Source organism: Pogoniulus pusillus, chromosome 24, assembly GCF_015220805.1.
Source record: "Pogoniulus pusillus isolate bPogPus1 chromosome 24, bPogPus1.pri, whole genome shotgun sequence".
In the NCBI taxonomy this organism is placed as follows: domain Eukaryota; kingdom Metazoa; phylum Chordata; class Aves; order Piciformes; family Lybiidae; genus Pogoniulus; species Pogoniulus pusillus.
In genome coordinates this window covers 9,523,849-9,540,091 of record NC_087287.1, presented here as the reverse complement: position 1 = coordinate 9,540,091, position 16,243 = coordinate 9,523,849, and the positions used below count along the sequence as shown (strand labels likewise).

The window sequence follows — 16,243 nt, the reverse complement described above, 5'->3', positions numbered from 1 at the left end:
TTAGGGACACCCACCCCTCCCCATAGTGATAAACCAGGCACTGACAGGCGGTGCCAGGGTGATTTATTGGATGGGAAGCGTGGATTTGGGGTTGGAGCTGTGAGGAAGGACCCAACAGATGGGAAAACCAGCAAAGAACAGCTACGAGGTGCCTCACCCCAGCTCACAGCAGCATTTTAAGGAGGAGGGGGGTCCCCACATCCAGCCTGTCTCCACCCTAGTCATGCTGCTAGGATCTGGTTTCCCCTTCCTTGTCCCAAGCAAAGAGCGTGGAGAAGTTGGGAAAGCCACTTCCACCTCCCCTGGGGAGTTGCTGTAGCGTGGCTGGGGGAGCAGCTGTCAGCCCCGGGCTGGGGGACTTCAAGTCCTGTCCTGTCGCTGTCCCCCCACAACATCCCAAAAGGCAGCACCAGGGTTGTTTCTGAGGAGCTTTCCAGCTCAGTTCACACTGGGCCAGCACCTGAGAGGGAAGAGAAGAGGAGGAGGGTGCAACACTCAGTGAATGTGGCACAAGTGCCCTGACCCAGGAGCACTGTGTCAGCCTCCTCAGGCAGCGAGATAACCCCTGCACTAGCTCTGCCCCAGCCGCTGCCCAGACGTGTGGGTGAGACCATGCCCCCCCACCCCATGCCCACAGGGACCACGTCACCCGCAGAGCTGTGGGCAGCTGATTTCACCTTCGTCCCCTTGCTGGCGCCACGGCTGGGCCCTGCCTCCCACTGCTGACCTTTGTGGCGGGCAGCAGCTCACCATCCGGCTGTGCCATGGCTGTGCCACAGCCTCTGCCCGCTCACCACGGCCCCTTGTGCTCCCACCTGCTTCCTAACTCTACATCCAGCCTCATCCGTGACACCCAAGGGCTGCACCATGGGCAGATGGAGGAAGGAGGGAAAAAGGGATGCTGAGTGCCCCAAAAAACCATGGCACCAGGGCGGGTTTGAACCCCGAATCATGTTCAGACCCCTCCCAAACTGTGAGTTATACAGACAGGGCACTGTCCCAGTTCCTTGGGGACACCCCTGGGAGACAAGCCAAGGGACATCTTGGGGGCACCAAGCAGCCATTTGTCCCCTGCTGCCAGCCCCAGCTGTGTCCGTCTGTCTCCCCGCGCCGCTGGCTGGGCGAGGGCACAGCGCCATGATGCTGTGCTGGGAAGGAAGCCGGCAGCTCTGGGAGCAGTGGGCAAGCTGCCCCTGCTGGGAGATGGCCCACGAGCCCAGTGGGCACACGGAGGCCACCCCAGGGTTGGCAGGGAAGGTGACAGGTTCACAGCTTTGGGGGTAGGTTGAAGCCAGGGGTTCGGGAGCCCTCGTAGGGCTGCCAGGCTCCTGCTCCCGGCACGTATCCAGCCTGGTCCCCAGCGCCTCGTCGGTGCTGGCTGGGGGAGGCCAGGGGAGGAGGGGAGGGGTGCGTGTGGCTTTGGCCACCACTGAGGTGTGTGTGTCACGACCGCAGCCAGCTGCGTCCTATCCACAGCCCCATAAAACGCTGAGCCCCGAGGCCAGAGCCCCTCCTGGGGACGGCGGCTCCAGAGGAGCCCGGCTGCTGTTCCAGCGCTGGAACGGACGCTCACACACAATCCCAGCCTCCTCCTCCTCCTGGGAGGAAGGGGCTGGTAGCCAGTGCTCACCCCAGAGGTGGAGCGAGCCAGATCCAGCTCACCCCGTGGAGGCTGGACCCCAAAGCAAGGCCAAGGCAGGCCTGGGAGTCCCCTGAGCAACCCAAGCACATGGCTTGGCCCAAGAACAGCCCCACGGAGGTCAGAAGTTGATGGTACCTGACAGGGATGTGCTGCTGAGGGGTGTTTGGTCCAAAATTGCAGCTGTGGGGCATTCAGAGAGGTGCTCAGCACCAGCAGCACACCTGAGATGGAAAACAGAGGAGGAGAGGCTGTGGCTGCATGTTGGAGAATGACAGGGATGGGAGAGGGGCTCTGTGCCCTCCCCCCCGCCTCAGGTGCCAGCCACATTCTGCAGGCTACAGACTGGGGGCCCCTCAGCTTGAGCTCTGCAGCCACTGAGCCTAGGAGGAGGGACTTGGGCAGTTGCTACTCCTGCCGAAGGACCCCACTGCAAGCTCGAGTCAAGTTCCTCACAGCCAGATCCCCCTCCCCAGCCTCCCTCGAGGCCTCAACCCGAGACCCATTCACTCCAGGCTGGCTGCCTGCGTGAGGAAAGCAATTGACTGAGCTCCCCCTAAGCTGCCCCAGCAAGACCACTGACCCTCCATAGTGCTTTCTGACCCTCTAGCGTGGAGAGACCCTCAACTGCTGCCAGTCTGGCCATGGCATCCCTGCCTGCCCAGGTGCTCTGTCACTGGCCAAGACGTTGAGACCTGCAGACACGGGGCAGAAGACCCCAAAACAGTGAGCTCCCCAGAGGCACTGGAGCAGAGACTCCATCAGGGCCTCGTGTGGGTAACCACCCAGATCTGGGGAGCACTGTGTGGGGCAGCAGCAGGTGACAGCAGTGTGTTGGATGGGGCTGAGCTGGCAGAAGTGGCAATGGGGTGAACCTTACCCTGGCAGCTGGCATGGGCAGGCAGGAGGGAGTGCTTCAGGGTGGCTGCTGGAGGGAGAAGGGGGCAGCTGGAGCAGGCTGGGGAGGGAGGCTGGGGTCACAGGTGGATGGCTGTGGTACAGTCTGGGGTTACCAATGCCATCTGGAGGAGGCCCAGGCCCCTCAAGAGAGACCCAGAGGAGCCAGAAGGGCCAGGGGCGGCCCCAGAGGCAGGATGAGAGCCTGAGGCCAGGATGCGGGCAGGGGTCAGGGGTATTGGCCAGATCTGTAACCGAGCCCAGGGCTCGGAACTAGACCTCAGGCTCAGGCCCAGGCTCGAGGCTTGAGCCCACAGTCAGTACCTGGGGTCAGGGGTATGGAGCCTGGAGCCAGAGACCGGGGTCTGGGGGGGTCGAGGCTGCAGCCCGGGGCCGGGGTACGAGCGCAGAGCCAGCGGCCGGAGCCAAGGTCAGCCTCGGGGGGCGGAGCCGCGCCGCGGGGCGCACCGCCGCTCTCCGCGGTCGAAGCCCCATTGGCTGAGCCCTACGTCACTCCGGCAGCCGGCAGCGCCCGTGCCTTGCCGACCAATAGGAAGAGACGGAAGGCGGAACCACGAGATGATCCCACCCCTCGATCACGTGAGGCGAAGCTGGGCACTAAGCACCGCCCCGCGGCAGTCACGCGGGAGGCGCTAACCAATCGCCCCGCGCCGGAGGCGGGACAAAGGCTGCCTCTCACCCAATGGGAAGACGGCGGGCGAGGGCGGCGGCGCGAGCGGGAAGGCGGCGGCGGCGCGGAGCAGAAACGGGCGGAACCAACGGCCGCGGGAGGCGGGGGGGGACGGGCGCGACCACCGCCAGGCTGGGCGGCACGGCCGGGACCCTCCGACACCGGAGAGGGAGGGAAAACACTGGCAAGAGCGCGGGTGGACGTGCCCAAGGGGCAAGTGTGCGGCTGGGCTCATCCCCAGGGGCGTGGGGAGGGGGAGAACCCAGGAGGAACCATTCGGCGGGGACGTGGCTTGGGGCGGGGCCTGAGCGCTGGGGTGGGGCCTGGGCAGCAGGCGCGAAACCCCCCACGTGTCTCGGTGCTGACCCCACGCCATGAAGGGCGTCGTCACCGGGAGCAACGTCAAAGGTGAGGGAGTCCGGGGGGGTATGGGGTCGTGGTGGCACACAGGGACTGTGGGAGGCAAGTGGGGAGCGAGGGTGGTGGGGGCACTACAGTGGTAGAGAGGTGCAGTGGGCATGACGGGCACTGGGAGCTGAGGAGCAAGGGGAGTGTAGGGTGCACTGGGGTGTGTGGCACGGGGTGGAGGGGTCAGAGGAGGATTGCTCAGAATGGGGGGGCATTGGGGAGCAGAGGACATGGTGAGTGCGCAGGGAGTTCGCTGGTGTGGAGGGCATCAGTGGTGTGGGAGCACAGAAGATGTGTGGGGTGTGGATGCATGGGCTGTGAATGGTCTAAGGAGAGTGGGAGGGCATGGAGGGTCTGGTGGACATAGGGAGTGAGTGGCACAGTGAATGGAGGGGGCATGAAAGGAGTGGGGATGCAAAAGGACCGTGTGAGGTACAAGGGGGTGTGAGAGGAATGGGAGACACGAAGTACACAGGAGTGGGGCACAGGGGCTTGAGAGGTGTCACTTGTGGGTGTGCCACCTAAGAATGGGAGGCAGTGGAATATGGGGGGCACAGGGGACTGGGGAGGGGGTGAGTGTGAGCACGACACAGGAGTGCCCTGCCTGACTCTTTCCTTCTCCTCTCTGCTACCCAGTCCTCGGCCGTGCTGTGCACTCCCTGTCCCGCATCGGGGACGAGCTCTACCTGGAGCCCACTGACAGTGGGGTACGAAGCACCAGGGCTGGGAGGTAGAACTGGCTGGGAGCTTGTAAGGGGTTGCCACTTGTGCCCCCGCTGTGTCTCAGCCGGTGCCAATGCTGTGTCTCCCCCTCCCAAGCTGTCCCTACGCTCAGTCAACTCCTCGCGTTCAGCCTTCGCCTCCTTCCTCTTCGCGCCCCTCTTCTTCCAGCTGTACCAGCTGGGTGAGCCCCAACCCTTCCGATGCAAAGTTCTCATGAAGGTGAAGCACCCTGCTCCTGGGCACCCCCAAACGTCTCTAGGGTGAGGGGTGCCAGGTAAGGGTGACTGTCCCCATTCCTGTCCCCTCTTTGTAGTCTTTCCTGGGCGTCTTCCGCTCGCTGCCTTCGCTGGAGAAGACTGTGGGGAAATGTCTCATCCTGCTCAAACCCAGCGCCAACCGCCTGGTCCTGCAGCTCCACTGCAAGTATGGTGAGTGCTGGCACTGGGAGGGGCCACGGTGGCATGTGGTGGCCAGGCTGAGCTGGTGACCTCTCTGACAGGTGTCACCAAGACTCACAACCTGGCTTTCCAGGAGTGTGAGCAGCTCCAGGCTGTCTTCGACATCCAGCGCTGCGCCAGCAGCCTCTGCGCCCCAGCACGGTGAGTGACACCACAGGGACACTGAGGTGGCAAAGGGGATGTAGGTGGCACAAAAAGGGATGGGACGGGATGAGTTACAGGCTGGGGTGGCAAAAGGCATGATGTAGGCAGCACAAAGGGGACACTGATGTGGCACCAGGGTGGAGGAGATTGCCAAGAGAGGCTGGGCTGGCACAGAGGGGATCCTGGAGCAGCAAAGAGGATGCATGAAGAGGACGCTGATGTGGCACCGGCTAAGGAGGGATGGCAGGGAGAGCCTGGGGGTGGCAAAGGAGATGTAGGTGGCACAAAGGGAACATGGGGATGCTGTTGAGTTGGCTGAGGTGGCCAAGGGCATTTAGGTGGCACAAAAGGGACACCGAGGTGGTGCCAGGGTAGAGGGGAGTATCAGGGGAGGCTGGGGCAGCACAAAGGAGACACTGTGGTGGCACCAGGGTGGGCAGGGGTATGAAGGAGAATTAAAAGTGGGACCCTGGGGGTGGGCTTTGGGGTTGCTCAGCCCCAGTTGCCCTACACACACCCTCCATGTGCCCACAGGGTGCTGGCAGAAGCCGTGGTTCACTTCCCCCAGACACTGGCTGAGGTGACACTGGGGGCTGGCCCTGGGGGCAAGATCAGCCTCCGAAACTACGTGGAGGATGAGATGGGTGAGCCTCGTGGGGGAGGTGGGTGCCCCTTCCCTTGCCTTGGGTTGCCACCACAAACCCCTGACCTGCCTCTCACCATCACTCCCAGAGGCAAAGAAGACGATGGTGACAGAGCTGTGGCTGGCAGAAGACGAGTTCCAGAGGGTGGCAGTGACCCCAGGCTCCTCCATCACCTTCTGCCTCAAGGAGTTTCGGGTCAGGCCCTGCTGAGGGATTCCCCCAAACTCTGGGGTCACCCCCTTAAGCCCCTCCTCAACCCCTTCTTTGTCACACTCCACCCTACAGGGTCTGCTGACCTTCGCTGAGGCCTCCAACTTGCCCCTCACCATCCACTACGATGTGCCCGGCAGGTAGGAGTAGGCATCGCAACCCACCCCTGTGCCAACCCTGCCCTTGGCTCCTCCAGCCTCAGAACGTTTGTGCCCTGCACCCCCGTTGCAGGCCCGTGGTGTTCACCCTGGATGATGCTGTCCTGGAAGTCCACCTGGTGCTGGCCACCCTCTTGGACCCCAAAAGTGACTCTCAGTGCCCCATGGCTAACGGGTGAGGATTGCCTTGGGTGGCATCAGCAGGGACCAGAGTGAACAGTCACCAATCTGCCCCTGCTTGCTCCTCTCTCACCCCAGCGGCGTCTCCCATTTGCCCCTCCCCTCTGACGACCTCACTGATGACATCGAGTCCTACATGGTTGCCATGGAAACTGAGGAAGAGCCTGGGGTGCCCCCCAGCCCAACCTTCCCCCTAAACACCCCCTGTCCAGCCCAAAGCGACCCTGAGGAGGAAGAGGAGGAAGAAGAGGAGGAGGAAGGAGCTGTGCCAGGTACTCCCCCTCACAAAAAGGTATGGGATGAGCATTTGTATACCTGGGGAGCAGAGGGGGGGGGGGGGCTGGATACAGCCCTCTCCTGACCTCCTTTTTCTCCCTTCCCCAGTTTCGTTCCTTGTTTTTCGGCTCGGTGCTGACACCAGGGGGGCCCAGCCTGGCCCCCACCCAGGAGGTGCTGGCAGAGGACAGTGACAACGACTGCTGAAGACACCCCCCCCAACCACAACACACACACAGACACAGAGTGTCCCCCCCCAATCCACCACCAGCTCCTAAACGTGACCCATTACAAGTTTATTCCTCCAAAAAACCCTCCTGCCCCACCCCCCTCCCCTCCATTGTTTCCCCCCCCCCCAACCCCAGGGCTGGGCTCTGGGCTTTGTAACTGACCCCCCCTCGCCTCCAAGCTCAGCCCTGCCCTCAGAGTGGTCTAGGGGGAGGCACTGGATTTGGTTTGGTGGAGCTTGGCTGGGAGAGGGAATGGGAGGGGAGGAGGAGCAGGATCTTCCAAATAAAAAACCGACTTGAAAGTTGACCTGATGTTCAGGGGTGCTGGGGGGGGTCCCCCAGACCCCAGCTTGTGGGGGGAAGGGGGGCAGCTGATGACTCATTTCTTGGCTTTGGCAGAGTTTCGAGGGGGGGTCACAGGGCGGCCAGCAGGGTTCAGCCCACTGAACTGCCCGTATTTGCCCTTGTTCTTGTCAGCTGGCTTCAGGATCTGGGCAGGGGGGAAAGAGAGAGGGGGGTGGGGGGGAAAAGAGAGAGTGGGGAGGGGGGGGAAAGGAAGTGAAGGAAGAATAAGGTGGAAAAAAAATGAGGAGGAGGTAGGTAAAAAAAAACAGGGGGGGACGAGGAGAGGGGATAAAAAGGGAGAAAAATTGAGTGGGTTAAAAAAGGGTAGGGGGTAAAAATGGGTGAGGAGGGGGAGAAGAAATAAAGGGGGGGAAAGAGGGATGGGGGAGGGAGAGAAGGGGGGAGGGAGAGAAGGGAGGGGAGGGAGAGAAGGGAGGGGAGGGAGAGAAGGGAGGGGAGGGAGAGAAGGGGGGGGAGGGAGAGAAGGGGGGGGAGGGAGAGAAGGGGAGGGGAGGGAGAGAAGGGGAGGGAAGGAAAGGGGGAGGAAGGGAAAGAGAGGAGAGGGAAAGGGGGAGCAGGGGAAAGAGTGGGGACAGGAGCAGGGGGAGGTAAAACGAGTGACAAAAACAAGGGTGAGGGCGAAGGATGAAAGGGGAGGAGAATAATGGTGAGAGAGGATAAAAAGATGGGGAGAAAAGTTGAGGAGGAGGAAGCAAAAGAGGAGAGAGTAAGGTGTGTGGGGAGGGAAAGGTGTTGAGGAGGGGGTCACACCCCTTGCCCCAACTTCCCTCTCCCCCTCGTTCCCACATCGATTTGTGGAGGCTCTTCCTCACTTCAGCAGGGCCCTCCCACAGCACCCACGCTGAGGCTGTGTGTGTGACCACCCCCTCCCCAGGGCCACGTGTGCCCCCCCAGACCCACCTGGAAGGAGCACATCAGGGTCTCATCCACGCTCATCATGGCCCCCGCGTTGTCGAACTCGCCACAGTAGTTGGGGGCTGAGAAGAGGGTAACGAGCTGGCGCTTGGCAAAGAACTCATACCCATCCTCTACCACCTGGGCATGGGGGGAGGAAGGTTAAACAACAGCTGGGCACCCCTGCCAAGGCAAAAGAACCATCCTCCTGGGGTTAAACCTCCACCCCGTGGGGAAAAAGGCACCTCCCTGGGCTCAATACCCACCTCCGGGAGCAAACATCCAGTGCCTGAGGTGGGCACTGACGTCCTGGGGTGAAGGCTCACCCCCCACACCCTTGCCCAGGGCAAATATCTGCCCCTTCCATGGGTAAACAGGCACCCCCTGGGGCAAGTATCAATCCCCTGAGGTGAATACTTAGCTGCAGGGGCAAGTAAACACACCTTGGGGTCAATACTTAACCCCAGTTGAAGTGAGTATCAATGCCCTGGGGTGAATACCCAGTCCCTGGAGTAGACACTTGTCCCCTCTGGGGCAAAACCACCCACTCTGGGGCAAAAAGTTCTCCCCTATGGGGTAAAAAATACCCTTTTTGGGGGGCAAAAAGCCACCTTCTAGGGTCAAATGTTTACCCCATTTGTGGTGAAGTGTCAACCTCTGGGGCAAAACCTCTCCCTTCTGGGGCAAACGCCCACCCCTGTGAGGGGAAATAACCACACCCTGGCGCAAGTCTGTGCCTGGTGTCAAATAACCACATCCACGTGGGGCAGATACCCACTTCACTGTGCCAATATCCACCCCCTGGGGCAAAACCTCAGCTCCCAGGGGCAAATATCCACCCTTGGGGCAAAACCTCAGCTCGCAGGGGCAAATACTTCCAGAAGCCCAGCCGTGAAAGTCCCCTACAACATCCACCAGGGTCAAACATTTCCCCTCTAGGGCTCAGCCTCCTCCCTAGTGGGGGGCAAATCCCTGGGGTGCAGCCATATGATCCCTGCAGACTGCCCAGAGCCTGTGCCCCCCCCGCGGTGGCAGCAGGGTGCCTGGCAGCAGCAGGGTGCCCGGCGGTACCTGGTGTGCCCGGCAGATGAGGTCCAGGTCGTGCTTGTGCAGGAACTTGGCCACCACCTCGGCGCCGAAGGTGAAGGAGACTCCGCGGTCGTTCTCCCCCCAGCCCTGCACGTCCTTGTCGGGGTCAGACCAGAGCAGGTCGCAGAGCAGGCCCTGGTCAGGGACGTCCGTGGGCCGCATGATCCTCCGGATCTGCTCCATCGACTGCAGGTCAGGAGACAGCCCTGGGGGGAGAAGGAGAGTTGTGCAATCACAGACTGCTTGAGGCTGCAAGAGAGCTTCAAGAGCGTGGAGTCTGACCCTGAACCCAGCCCTGCCCGGGCACCACCCAACCATGGCCCTCAGCACCACATCAGCACGGCTCCGAAACCCTTCCAGGGATGGGGACTGCACCACTGTCCTGGGCAGCCTGGGACAGGCCTGGACAATCCTTTTGGCTGAGGATATTTCTCCTCATGGCCAACCTAAACCACCCCTGGGGCACACTGAGGCCTTTTCCTCTTGTCCTGGCACTTCTTCCTTGGCAGCAGAGCCCAATCCCCAGCTGTCTCCAGGCTCCTTGCAGGCAGCTGCAGAGAGCCAGAAGCTCTCCCCTCAGCCTCCTTTCCTCCAGCCTCAGCACCCCCAGCTCCCTCAGCTGCTCCTTACCATTGTTCTCCAGACCCTCCCTCAGCTTTGTTGCCCCTCTCTGGACCTGCTCCAGACCCTCAGTGTCCTCCTAGGAGTGAGGAGCCCAAACCTGACCCCAGGATTCCAGGTGTGGCCTCAGCAGTGCCCAGTCTCAGAGGACAGTCCCTGCTCTGCTCCTGCTGACCACACTCTTGCTGATCCAAACAAGGCTGCTGGTGCTCTGCTTGGTCACCTGGGCACACTGTGGCTCCTCTCCAGCTGCTGTCACCATCCCACCCAGGTCCTTTCCCACCAGGCAGTCTCCAGCCCCTCTGCCCCCAGCCTGGAGCCTTCCTGGGGATGTTGTGACCCAAGTGCATGACCCAGCACTAGGCCTTGTTAAACCTCATCCCATTGGCCTCACCCATGGATCCAGCCTGGCCAGACCCCTCTGCAGAGTCTCCAACCCTCCAGCAGGACCTCCAAAACATCAACACACAGCTCCTGTCCCCTTCCTTCAGCCCTGTGCCCACCTCCATGGCAACAGAAGATCTTCTCATCCACGATGGCAGCGATGGGCAAACAGTTGAAGCAGTCAGTGAAGGTCTTCCAGAGCTTGATGTTGTATCTCCGTTTGCCTGCGAGGCAGAGGGAGGTGTGGGTGCCAGGATGCTCATTCTGGGGGGAGTAGAGGGGTGCTTGAAAGTCCTTGGGGGACCCCAGTGTGGGCTTGTGCCCCCTAGGTGAAGCACATGCAGCTTCTCACTGTCTCTGACTGTGGCTGCATGGGGACAATGCCATGGGGTGCTGGCACCTCCGAGGGCACCTCTGTGCTGGGAGAACTGATTGTGGGTATGAGGATGCCACAAGGGTGGCAGGGTGACGCAAGGGTGACATGAGGATGTGGGGGTAGCAGAGGCATATAGCAGGGGGGACACAGGGGTAGCACAGGGTGGGACAGAGGGACACGAAAGGGCAAGAGAACATGGGCATGGCAGGAAGGTGCAGAGGTGGCAGAACAGTTGTGGGGGGACATACGAGGAGGCAGAGGGGTTATGGAGGTGGCAGAGGGGTTGTGAGGGGGGACATGGGTGGCAAAGGAGGTGCAGGAGAACACACTGGCGTGGCAGAGGGGTTTTGGAGGGGGCATGTGAGGTGGCAGAGGGATTGCAGGGGGACACATTGGGGTGGCAGAGGGATTGCAGGGGGATGCACAGGGGTGGCAGAGGAATTGCAGGGGGATGCACGGGGGTGGCAGAGGGCTTGTGAGGGACACGTGAGGTGGCAGAAGTGTTGGGGAGGGCCACACAGGGCTGGAAGAAGTTTTGGGGAACAGGGGGATGCCCAGAGAGGTTGTGGGGCTGGTGGAGGGGTGGTGAGGGGAGGCGGGGGGTGGCAGGGGAGCCTGTGGGGGGCACCCACACTCATCGTAGAAGCCGTAGATGCGGTTGATGCTGGCACACTCGTGGTTGCCCCGCAGCAGGAAGAAGTTCTCGGGGTACTTGATCTTGTAGGCCAGGAGGAGGCAGATGGTCTCCAGAGACTGCTTGCCCCTGTCCACGTAGTCACCCAGGAACAGGTAATTGCTCTCGGGGGGGAAGCCTCCGTACTCAAAAAGCCTCAGCAAGTCGTAGTACTGCCCGTGGATGTCACCTGAGCAGGGTGGGAGGGCACATCACACAACAAGGTTGGGATCCCAGCTTCTCAAACCACCCCTCCTGACACCCACCCACCCATCTGCCCCCGCCACAGGCTGCACTGGCAACTCCGTGCCACCCCTGGGCGCAGTTCACACAGGCTGCACCTAAGGTGCCAGGCTGTGCCTGCTGGCAGGGTGGCGTCACCTCTCCACTCAAAGCACTCACCACAGATCTTGAGGGGAGCTTCCAGCTCCAGCAGGATGGGCTGGCTGAGGAAGATCTCCCTCGACTTGAGGCACAGCCCTCGGATCTCGTTCTCCGTCAGCTGCACGTTCTTCCCCGGCCGCGACCCTTGGACTGCCCCCACCCCCAAGACAAAGAGAGAGAGATGGGCATGAAGGGCACCCCCTCTAGCACTGGCACCAAGGGGCACAAGGCTTATGGCAAGCCCTGTGCCCACAGACTGACAGGAGCCATGGGTATGAAAGGTTTAGAGGTGTCCCCACCACCAGCCTCAGGCCACCTCCCTCCTCAGAGAGCTAAGGGCTCCCCCAGCCTGGCACCCCCCTATGCTCTGACACACTCCTTAATGCTCTCCCCCAGCCCCAAATCCCAGACCCTACCCCAAACTCAGCAGCCCTTTAGCCAGCTTGCCAAATCCTGACCCTCCAAACACCAGAGTCCCCCACCCCCAGAGTCCAGCCCCACAAGAAGGCAGGCTCAGGATTTCTACCTCTACCTGCCCTCAGATCCATCCCCCCTCAAATATCCTCCCCTACCCCCAAACACTCAGCTCCATGACACCTCCCCCCCCATACACTGCCCTGGCCTCATGGTGGGGAAGCCTGAAGCCATGGAGTAGGGGGATGGAGGCTGTTTGGGGTCCAAAGACATTTTGTGTGGCAGGTGTGTTTTAGGGGGAAAAGGAGCCACTGGGGTGGGCTGGAGGAAGGGTCCATTGGAAGGGGGCCAAAAGTGGTTGTTTTGGGGGCTCAGAGACCACTGCAGAGATCCTAAGGCCACTGAGGGGCAGTGGGGTCACTGGTGGGGGGGGGGAAAGAGGTCTGCTCAGGGCCTTTGGGGTGCTGGAGTAGAGGATTTGGGAAGGGGAGGTGAGGCAGGACCGTTTGGGATCAGGGCAGGTGGGAACTAGAGGATGCTATGGGGACTCTGGGGCCAGGTGGTGGGGGGATGGAAAAGGCCAGCTGGGGAAGACTGAGGCTGTTGTTGGGGGGGAGATCTGGGGCCATTTTGGGGGTGAATTGGGCTGCTGGAGAAAAGGAGGCTGGAGGCTGCTGGGGAGGGGATGGGGGCTGTTATGGAGGGAGACTGTTGTGGACGGAGGGGGGATACTAGGGGTGAATAGGTGTTGTTAGGGAAGGGATGGGTGCTGTTGGGGAGGGGATGGAGCTGGTGGGGGAGGGTGGGTGCTGCTGGGGAGGGGACGGAGCTGGTGGGGAAGGGTGGGTGCTGCTGGGGAGGGGATGGAGCTGGTGGGGGAGGGTGGGTGCTGCTGGGGAGGGGACGGAGCTGGCGGGGGCGGGTGGGTGCTGCTGGGGAGGGGACGGTGCTGGCGGGGGCGGGTGGGTGCTGCTGGGGAGGGGACGGTGCTGGCGGGGGCGGGTGGGTGCTGCTGGGGAGGGGACGGTGCTGGCGGGGGCGGGTGGGTGCTGCTGGGGGCTGGGGAAACGGGGCTGTGCTGCGAGCGGCAGCGGGCTGCTGGAGGAGGCAGGAGGCCGCCGTGGGGAGCAGTGAGGCTGTCTTGAGGGCGCTGTTGGGAGCGGGTTGGAGGCCGCCGAAGGGAAAACAGGACCATGGGATGGGGGAACTGCAGGCCGGGGGTGAGGGGAAACGGAGCCATTTTGGGGAGGAGGGGGGGGAGGGCTGGCGGGGGACGTAGGGCGCTGGGAGCAAGGCGGCAGCCGGATGCCCTCGGTGGAACCCCGGTGCCGTTCCGGGGTCTCGGTGCCGTTACAAGGAAGCCTGGAGCCGTTCCAAGGTGTGTGGGGGTGGGGGTGGGGTGGCGGAAGGTCCCGGCGCCGTTACAAGATCCCGAGGCGGCTCGAAGCAGGGGGCTGAGGGGGTTCCCGGGACCGTTGGGTATCCGTGCGCGGGTCAATCCGGTGGGTGCCGGATCCGCTCACCCTCCAAGAGACGGCTGATGATGGAGTCGAGGTTGAGCTTCTCGGTGTCCGCCATGGCCGCCGGACGCTGCCGCCAAGCCCCGCCCGCCGCGCCGTGCGCACCGCCACCGAGGCGGCCCCGGCCCCGCAGCGCTCCCCCTGGCGGCGGGGAGGAACCGGCGCCTCAGAGCGCTCCCCGGGGAGGGGGAGTGGGGATGTTCCCGGTGACACCGCGGCGGCGGGGGACAGCTTGGTCGTGACCCCCTGCCTATATCATCGGGGACACTTCGGCACTCCAACACCAGCTTCAGGGGGGCGCAGCAGAGGGTCCCCAGCCTGCGGCGCAGGCACAGGGGGGACACCAGTGACATAGGGACGCCCCGGGGGACACGGGCAAAGGGACAAGAGGGGCACACAGACATCCCGCAGGGATCTTCATAGACGGATCTCCCTTGTCCCTCCTCCCGTCTCCGAGCCCGCGGAGCCACCCGTTGCCAGCCTGCCAGGGTTGTTGCTGGGAGGCTGTCGTCACTTCGATGTCCCCGAGGCCGCCTCGACGCTTGGGGACACGGTGGCGGGTGGCCCAGCCCGGGGGCACAGCCAGCCCCGTTTGTCCCGTGTGTGGTGTCCGCCCCGGGTCACAGCTCTCCTTCCCCAGCCTTGACATTTCTGCTGCCTGGTGTCAGCTTTACAGCCGTCCCCCGAGTGACCCCACCGAGCTGGCCCTGTCCCCTGTGTCCCCTGTCGTGTCCCCTGTGTCCCCTCCGCTTCCCTGGGCCTCCCTCAGCCCCGCCCTGGCCCTCCCCGGGGCCGCCCCGCCCGGGACCGGAGCGGGTACAGCCTTTGATAGCACCGGAGAGACTGACAGCCACTGTCACCCCTTGTCACCGTCACCGTCACCGCCGGTGGGTACTGGCGCGGGTGGGACCGGAGGGATGTGAGCAGGGAGGGGGCAAACTTGGGGGTGCTGAGGGGGGAGTGGAGGAGTGGGAAATGAGAAGGGGGTAGGTGCGTGTGCGAACATGTGAGTGTACATGTGTGAGTGTGAGTGCACTTGTGTGTGTGCCTGTGCATGTGAGTGTGCGTGTGTGAGTGCATGTGTGAGTGTGAGTGCACTTGTGTGTGTGCATGTGAGTGTGCCTGTGAGTGTACGTGTGTGAGTGTGAGTGCATGTGTGAGTGCATGTGTGTGTATGTGCCTGTGCATGTGCATGTGAGTGTGCGTGTGTGAATGTGAGTGCATGCATGAGTGCACATGTGTGTGTGCCTGTGCATGTGAGTGTGCATGTGAGCGTACGTGTGTGTGAGTGCATGTGTGAGTGCACATGTGTGGGTGCCTGTGCATGTGAGTGTGCGTGTGAAAGTGTGAGCATGCATGTGAGTGTGTGCATGTACTTGTGTAAGTGCATGTGTGAGTATACATGTGAGTGTACATGTGTGAGTGTGTGAGCGTACATGTGAGTGTACATGTGAATGTACCTGTGTGCATGCAAGTGCATGTGTGTGTGTACATGTCTGCATGTATGTATGTGCATGTCTGCATGTCTACATGTATGTGTGCATGTCTGTGTGTGTGTGTCTACATCTGTATGCATGTCTGCATGTGTGTGTGCATGCATGTCTGCATGTGTGTGTGTGCATGTCTCTGTGTGTGTCTATGTGCATATGCACGTCTGCATGTGTGTGTGCATGTCTCTGTGTGTGTCTGTCTATGTGCATATGCATGTCTGCATGTGTGTGTGTGCATGTCTCTGTGTGTGTCTGTCTATGTGCATATGCATGTCTGCATGTGTGTGTGTGCATGTCGCTCTGTGTGCACCTCTGTGTGTGTGTGTGCACATCTGCACGTGTGTGTGCTTGCAGTTGTGCAGGTGAACATGCCTGCAAGTGTGCAGCTGTGTGCACAGCCCTGTGTGTGTGTGTGTGTGTGTGCATGTCAGCACATATGTGTGTGTGCTTGCAGGTGTGCATGTGCATGTGAACATGCCTGCAGGTGTGCAGCTGTATGCAGAGCCCTCTGTGTGTGTGTGCATGTCAGCACGTGTGTGTGCATGCTTGCAGGTGTGCAGCTGTGTGCAGAGCCCTGTGTGTGTGCATGTCAGCACATGTGTGTGCATGCTTGCAGGTGTGCATGTGAACATGCCTGCAGGTGTGCAGCTGTGTGCACAGCCCTGTGTGTGTGTGCATGCTTGCAGGTGTGCAGCTGTGTGCAGAGCCCTGTGTGTGTGCATGTCAGCACATGTGTGTGCATGCTTGCAGGTGTGCATGTGAACATGCCTGCAGGTGTGCAGCTGTGTGCACAGCCCTGTGTGTGTGTGCATGCTTGCAGGTGTGCAGCTGTGTGCACAGCCCTGTGTGTGTGTGCACAGCCCTGTGTGTGTGTGCACAGCAGCACACGCATGTGTGGCCCTGTCCGTGTGCGTGGGTGTGTGCAGGTGAGCAGTCTGCATTCACGGAGCAGCAGTGAAGGGTGGGCAGCGCCTCGGCCTCTTGGCACACTGAGAGCTGTGGGTGTGCCAGGGGATGGTGGCCATGCACGACAGCAGCAGGGTGCAGGTGACAAGGTGCTAGTGGCTGTGGGTGGCAGGGGGTGGGATGGGGTGGGTAGCATGGTGCATGTTGCAGGGTGTCAGTGACAAGGTGTGGGTGACACGGTGCATGTTACAGGGTGTCAGTGACAAGGTGCGGGTGGCAGGGGGATGGTACAGTGTGGGTGACACGGTGCATGTTACAGGGTGTCAGTGACAAGGTGTGGGTGGCAGGGGGATGGTACAGTGTGGGTGACACGGTGCATGTTACAGGGTGTCAGTGACAAGGTGTGGGTGGCAGGGGGATGGTACAGTGTGGGTGGCACGGTGCATGTTACAGGGTGTCAGTGACAAG

General features: G+C 61.7%; 2 protein-coding genes and 1 long non-coding RNA gene across 5 annotated transcripts; 1 reads left to right on the top strand and 2 right to left on the bottom strand.

Moving 5' to 3' along the window:
- Positions 1–46: 46 nt before the first annotated feature.
- On the bottom strand, positions 47–2,946 carry LOC135186315 (uncharacterized). Of its 2 annotated transcripts, XR_010306822.1 has the most exons (4): positions 2,520–2,946; positions 2,223–2,334; positions 1,778–1,863; positions 47–460 (listed from the first exon to the last, which is right to left on the bottom strand). It is a non-coding gene; the product is annotated as an uncharacterized LOC135186315 (long non-coding RNA). The 2 variants fall into 2 exon arrangements; XR_010306821.1 differs by lacking the exon at positions 2,223–2,334.
- A 580-nt stretch (positions 2,947–3,526) lies between these two features.
- RAD9A (RAD9 checkpoint clamp component A) lies at positions 3,527–6,860 on the top strand. Of its 2 annotated transcripts, XM_064163419.1 has the most exons (11): positions 3,527–3,635; positions 4,272–4,342; positions 4,455–4,577; positions 4,672–4,786; positions 4,858–4,957; positions 5,495–5,604; positions 5,693–5,799; positions 5,890–5,954; positions 6,046–6,147; positions 6,231–6,444; positions 6,537–6,860. In XM_064163419.1, the coding sequence occupies exons 1-11, from the start codon at positions 3,602–3,604 to the stop codon at positions 6,633–6,635; spliced, it is 1,140 nt and encodes a 379-aa protein (XP_064019489.1). In that variant the 5' UTR covers positions 3,527–3,601; the 3' UTR covers positions 6,636–6,860. The 2 variants fall into 2 exon arrangements, with proteins under 2 accessions (XP_064019489.1, XP_064019490.1); XM_064163420.1 differs by lacking the exon at positions 4,455–4,577.
- Positions 6,861–6,954: 94 nt separating this feature from the next.
- PPP1CA (protein phosphatase 1 catalytic subunit alpha) lies at positions 6,955–13,459 on the bottom strand. The gene is made up of 7 exons (XM_064163421.1): positions 13,383–13,459; positions 11,464–11,595; positions 11,021–11,251; positions 10,132–10,236; positions 8,990–9,213; positions 7,925–8,059; positions 6,955–7,148 (listed from the first exon to the last, which is right to left on the bottom strand). The coding sequence occupies exons 1-7, from the start codon at positions 13,435–13,437 to the stop codon at positions 7,038–7,040; spliced, it is 993 nt and encodes a 330-aa protein (XP_064019491.1). The 5' UTR covers positions 13,438–13,459; the 3' UTR covers positions 6,955–7,037.
- Between the last annotated feature and the right edge of the window lie 2,784 nt (positions 13,460–16,243).

Coding starts and splice junctions, on each gene's coding strand:
- RAD9A (XM_064163419.1), top strand. CDS start 3,602: ATGAAGGGCGTCGTCACCGGGAGCAACGTCAAAG. Junction 5,605..5,692: donor CTACGTGGAGGATGAGATGG/GTGAGCCTCGTG, acceptor CATCACTCCCAG/AGGCAAAGAAGACGATGGTG. Junction 5,955..6,045: donor CACTACGATGTGCCCGGCAG/GTAGGAGTAGGC, acceptor CCCCCGTTGCAG/GCCCGTGGTGTTCACCCTGG.
- PPP1CA (XM_064163421.1), bottom strand. CDS start 13,437: ATGGCGGACACCGAGAAGCTCAACCTCGACTCCATCATCAGCCGTCTC. Junction 10,237..11,020: donor CTACGGCTTCTACGATGAGT/GTGGGTGCCCCC, acceptor TCTGCCTCGCAG/GCAAACGGAGATACAACATC. Junction 9,214..10,131: donor GATCTTCTGTTGCCATGGAG/GTGGGCACAGGG, acceptor TTCTCCCCCCAG/GGCTGTCTCCTGACCTGCAG.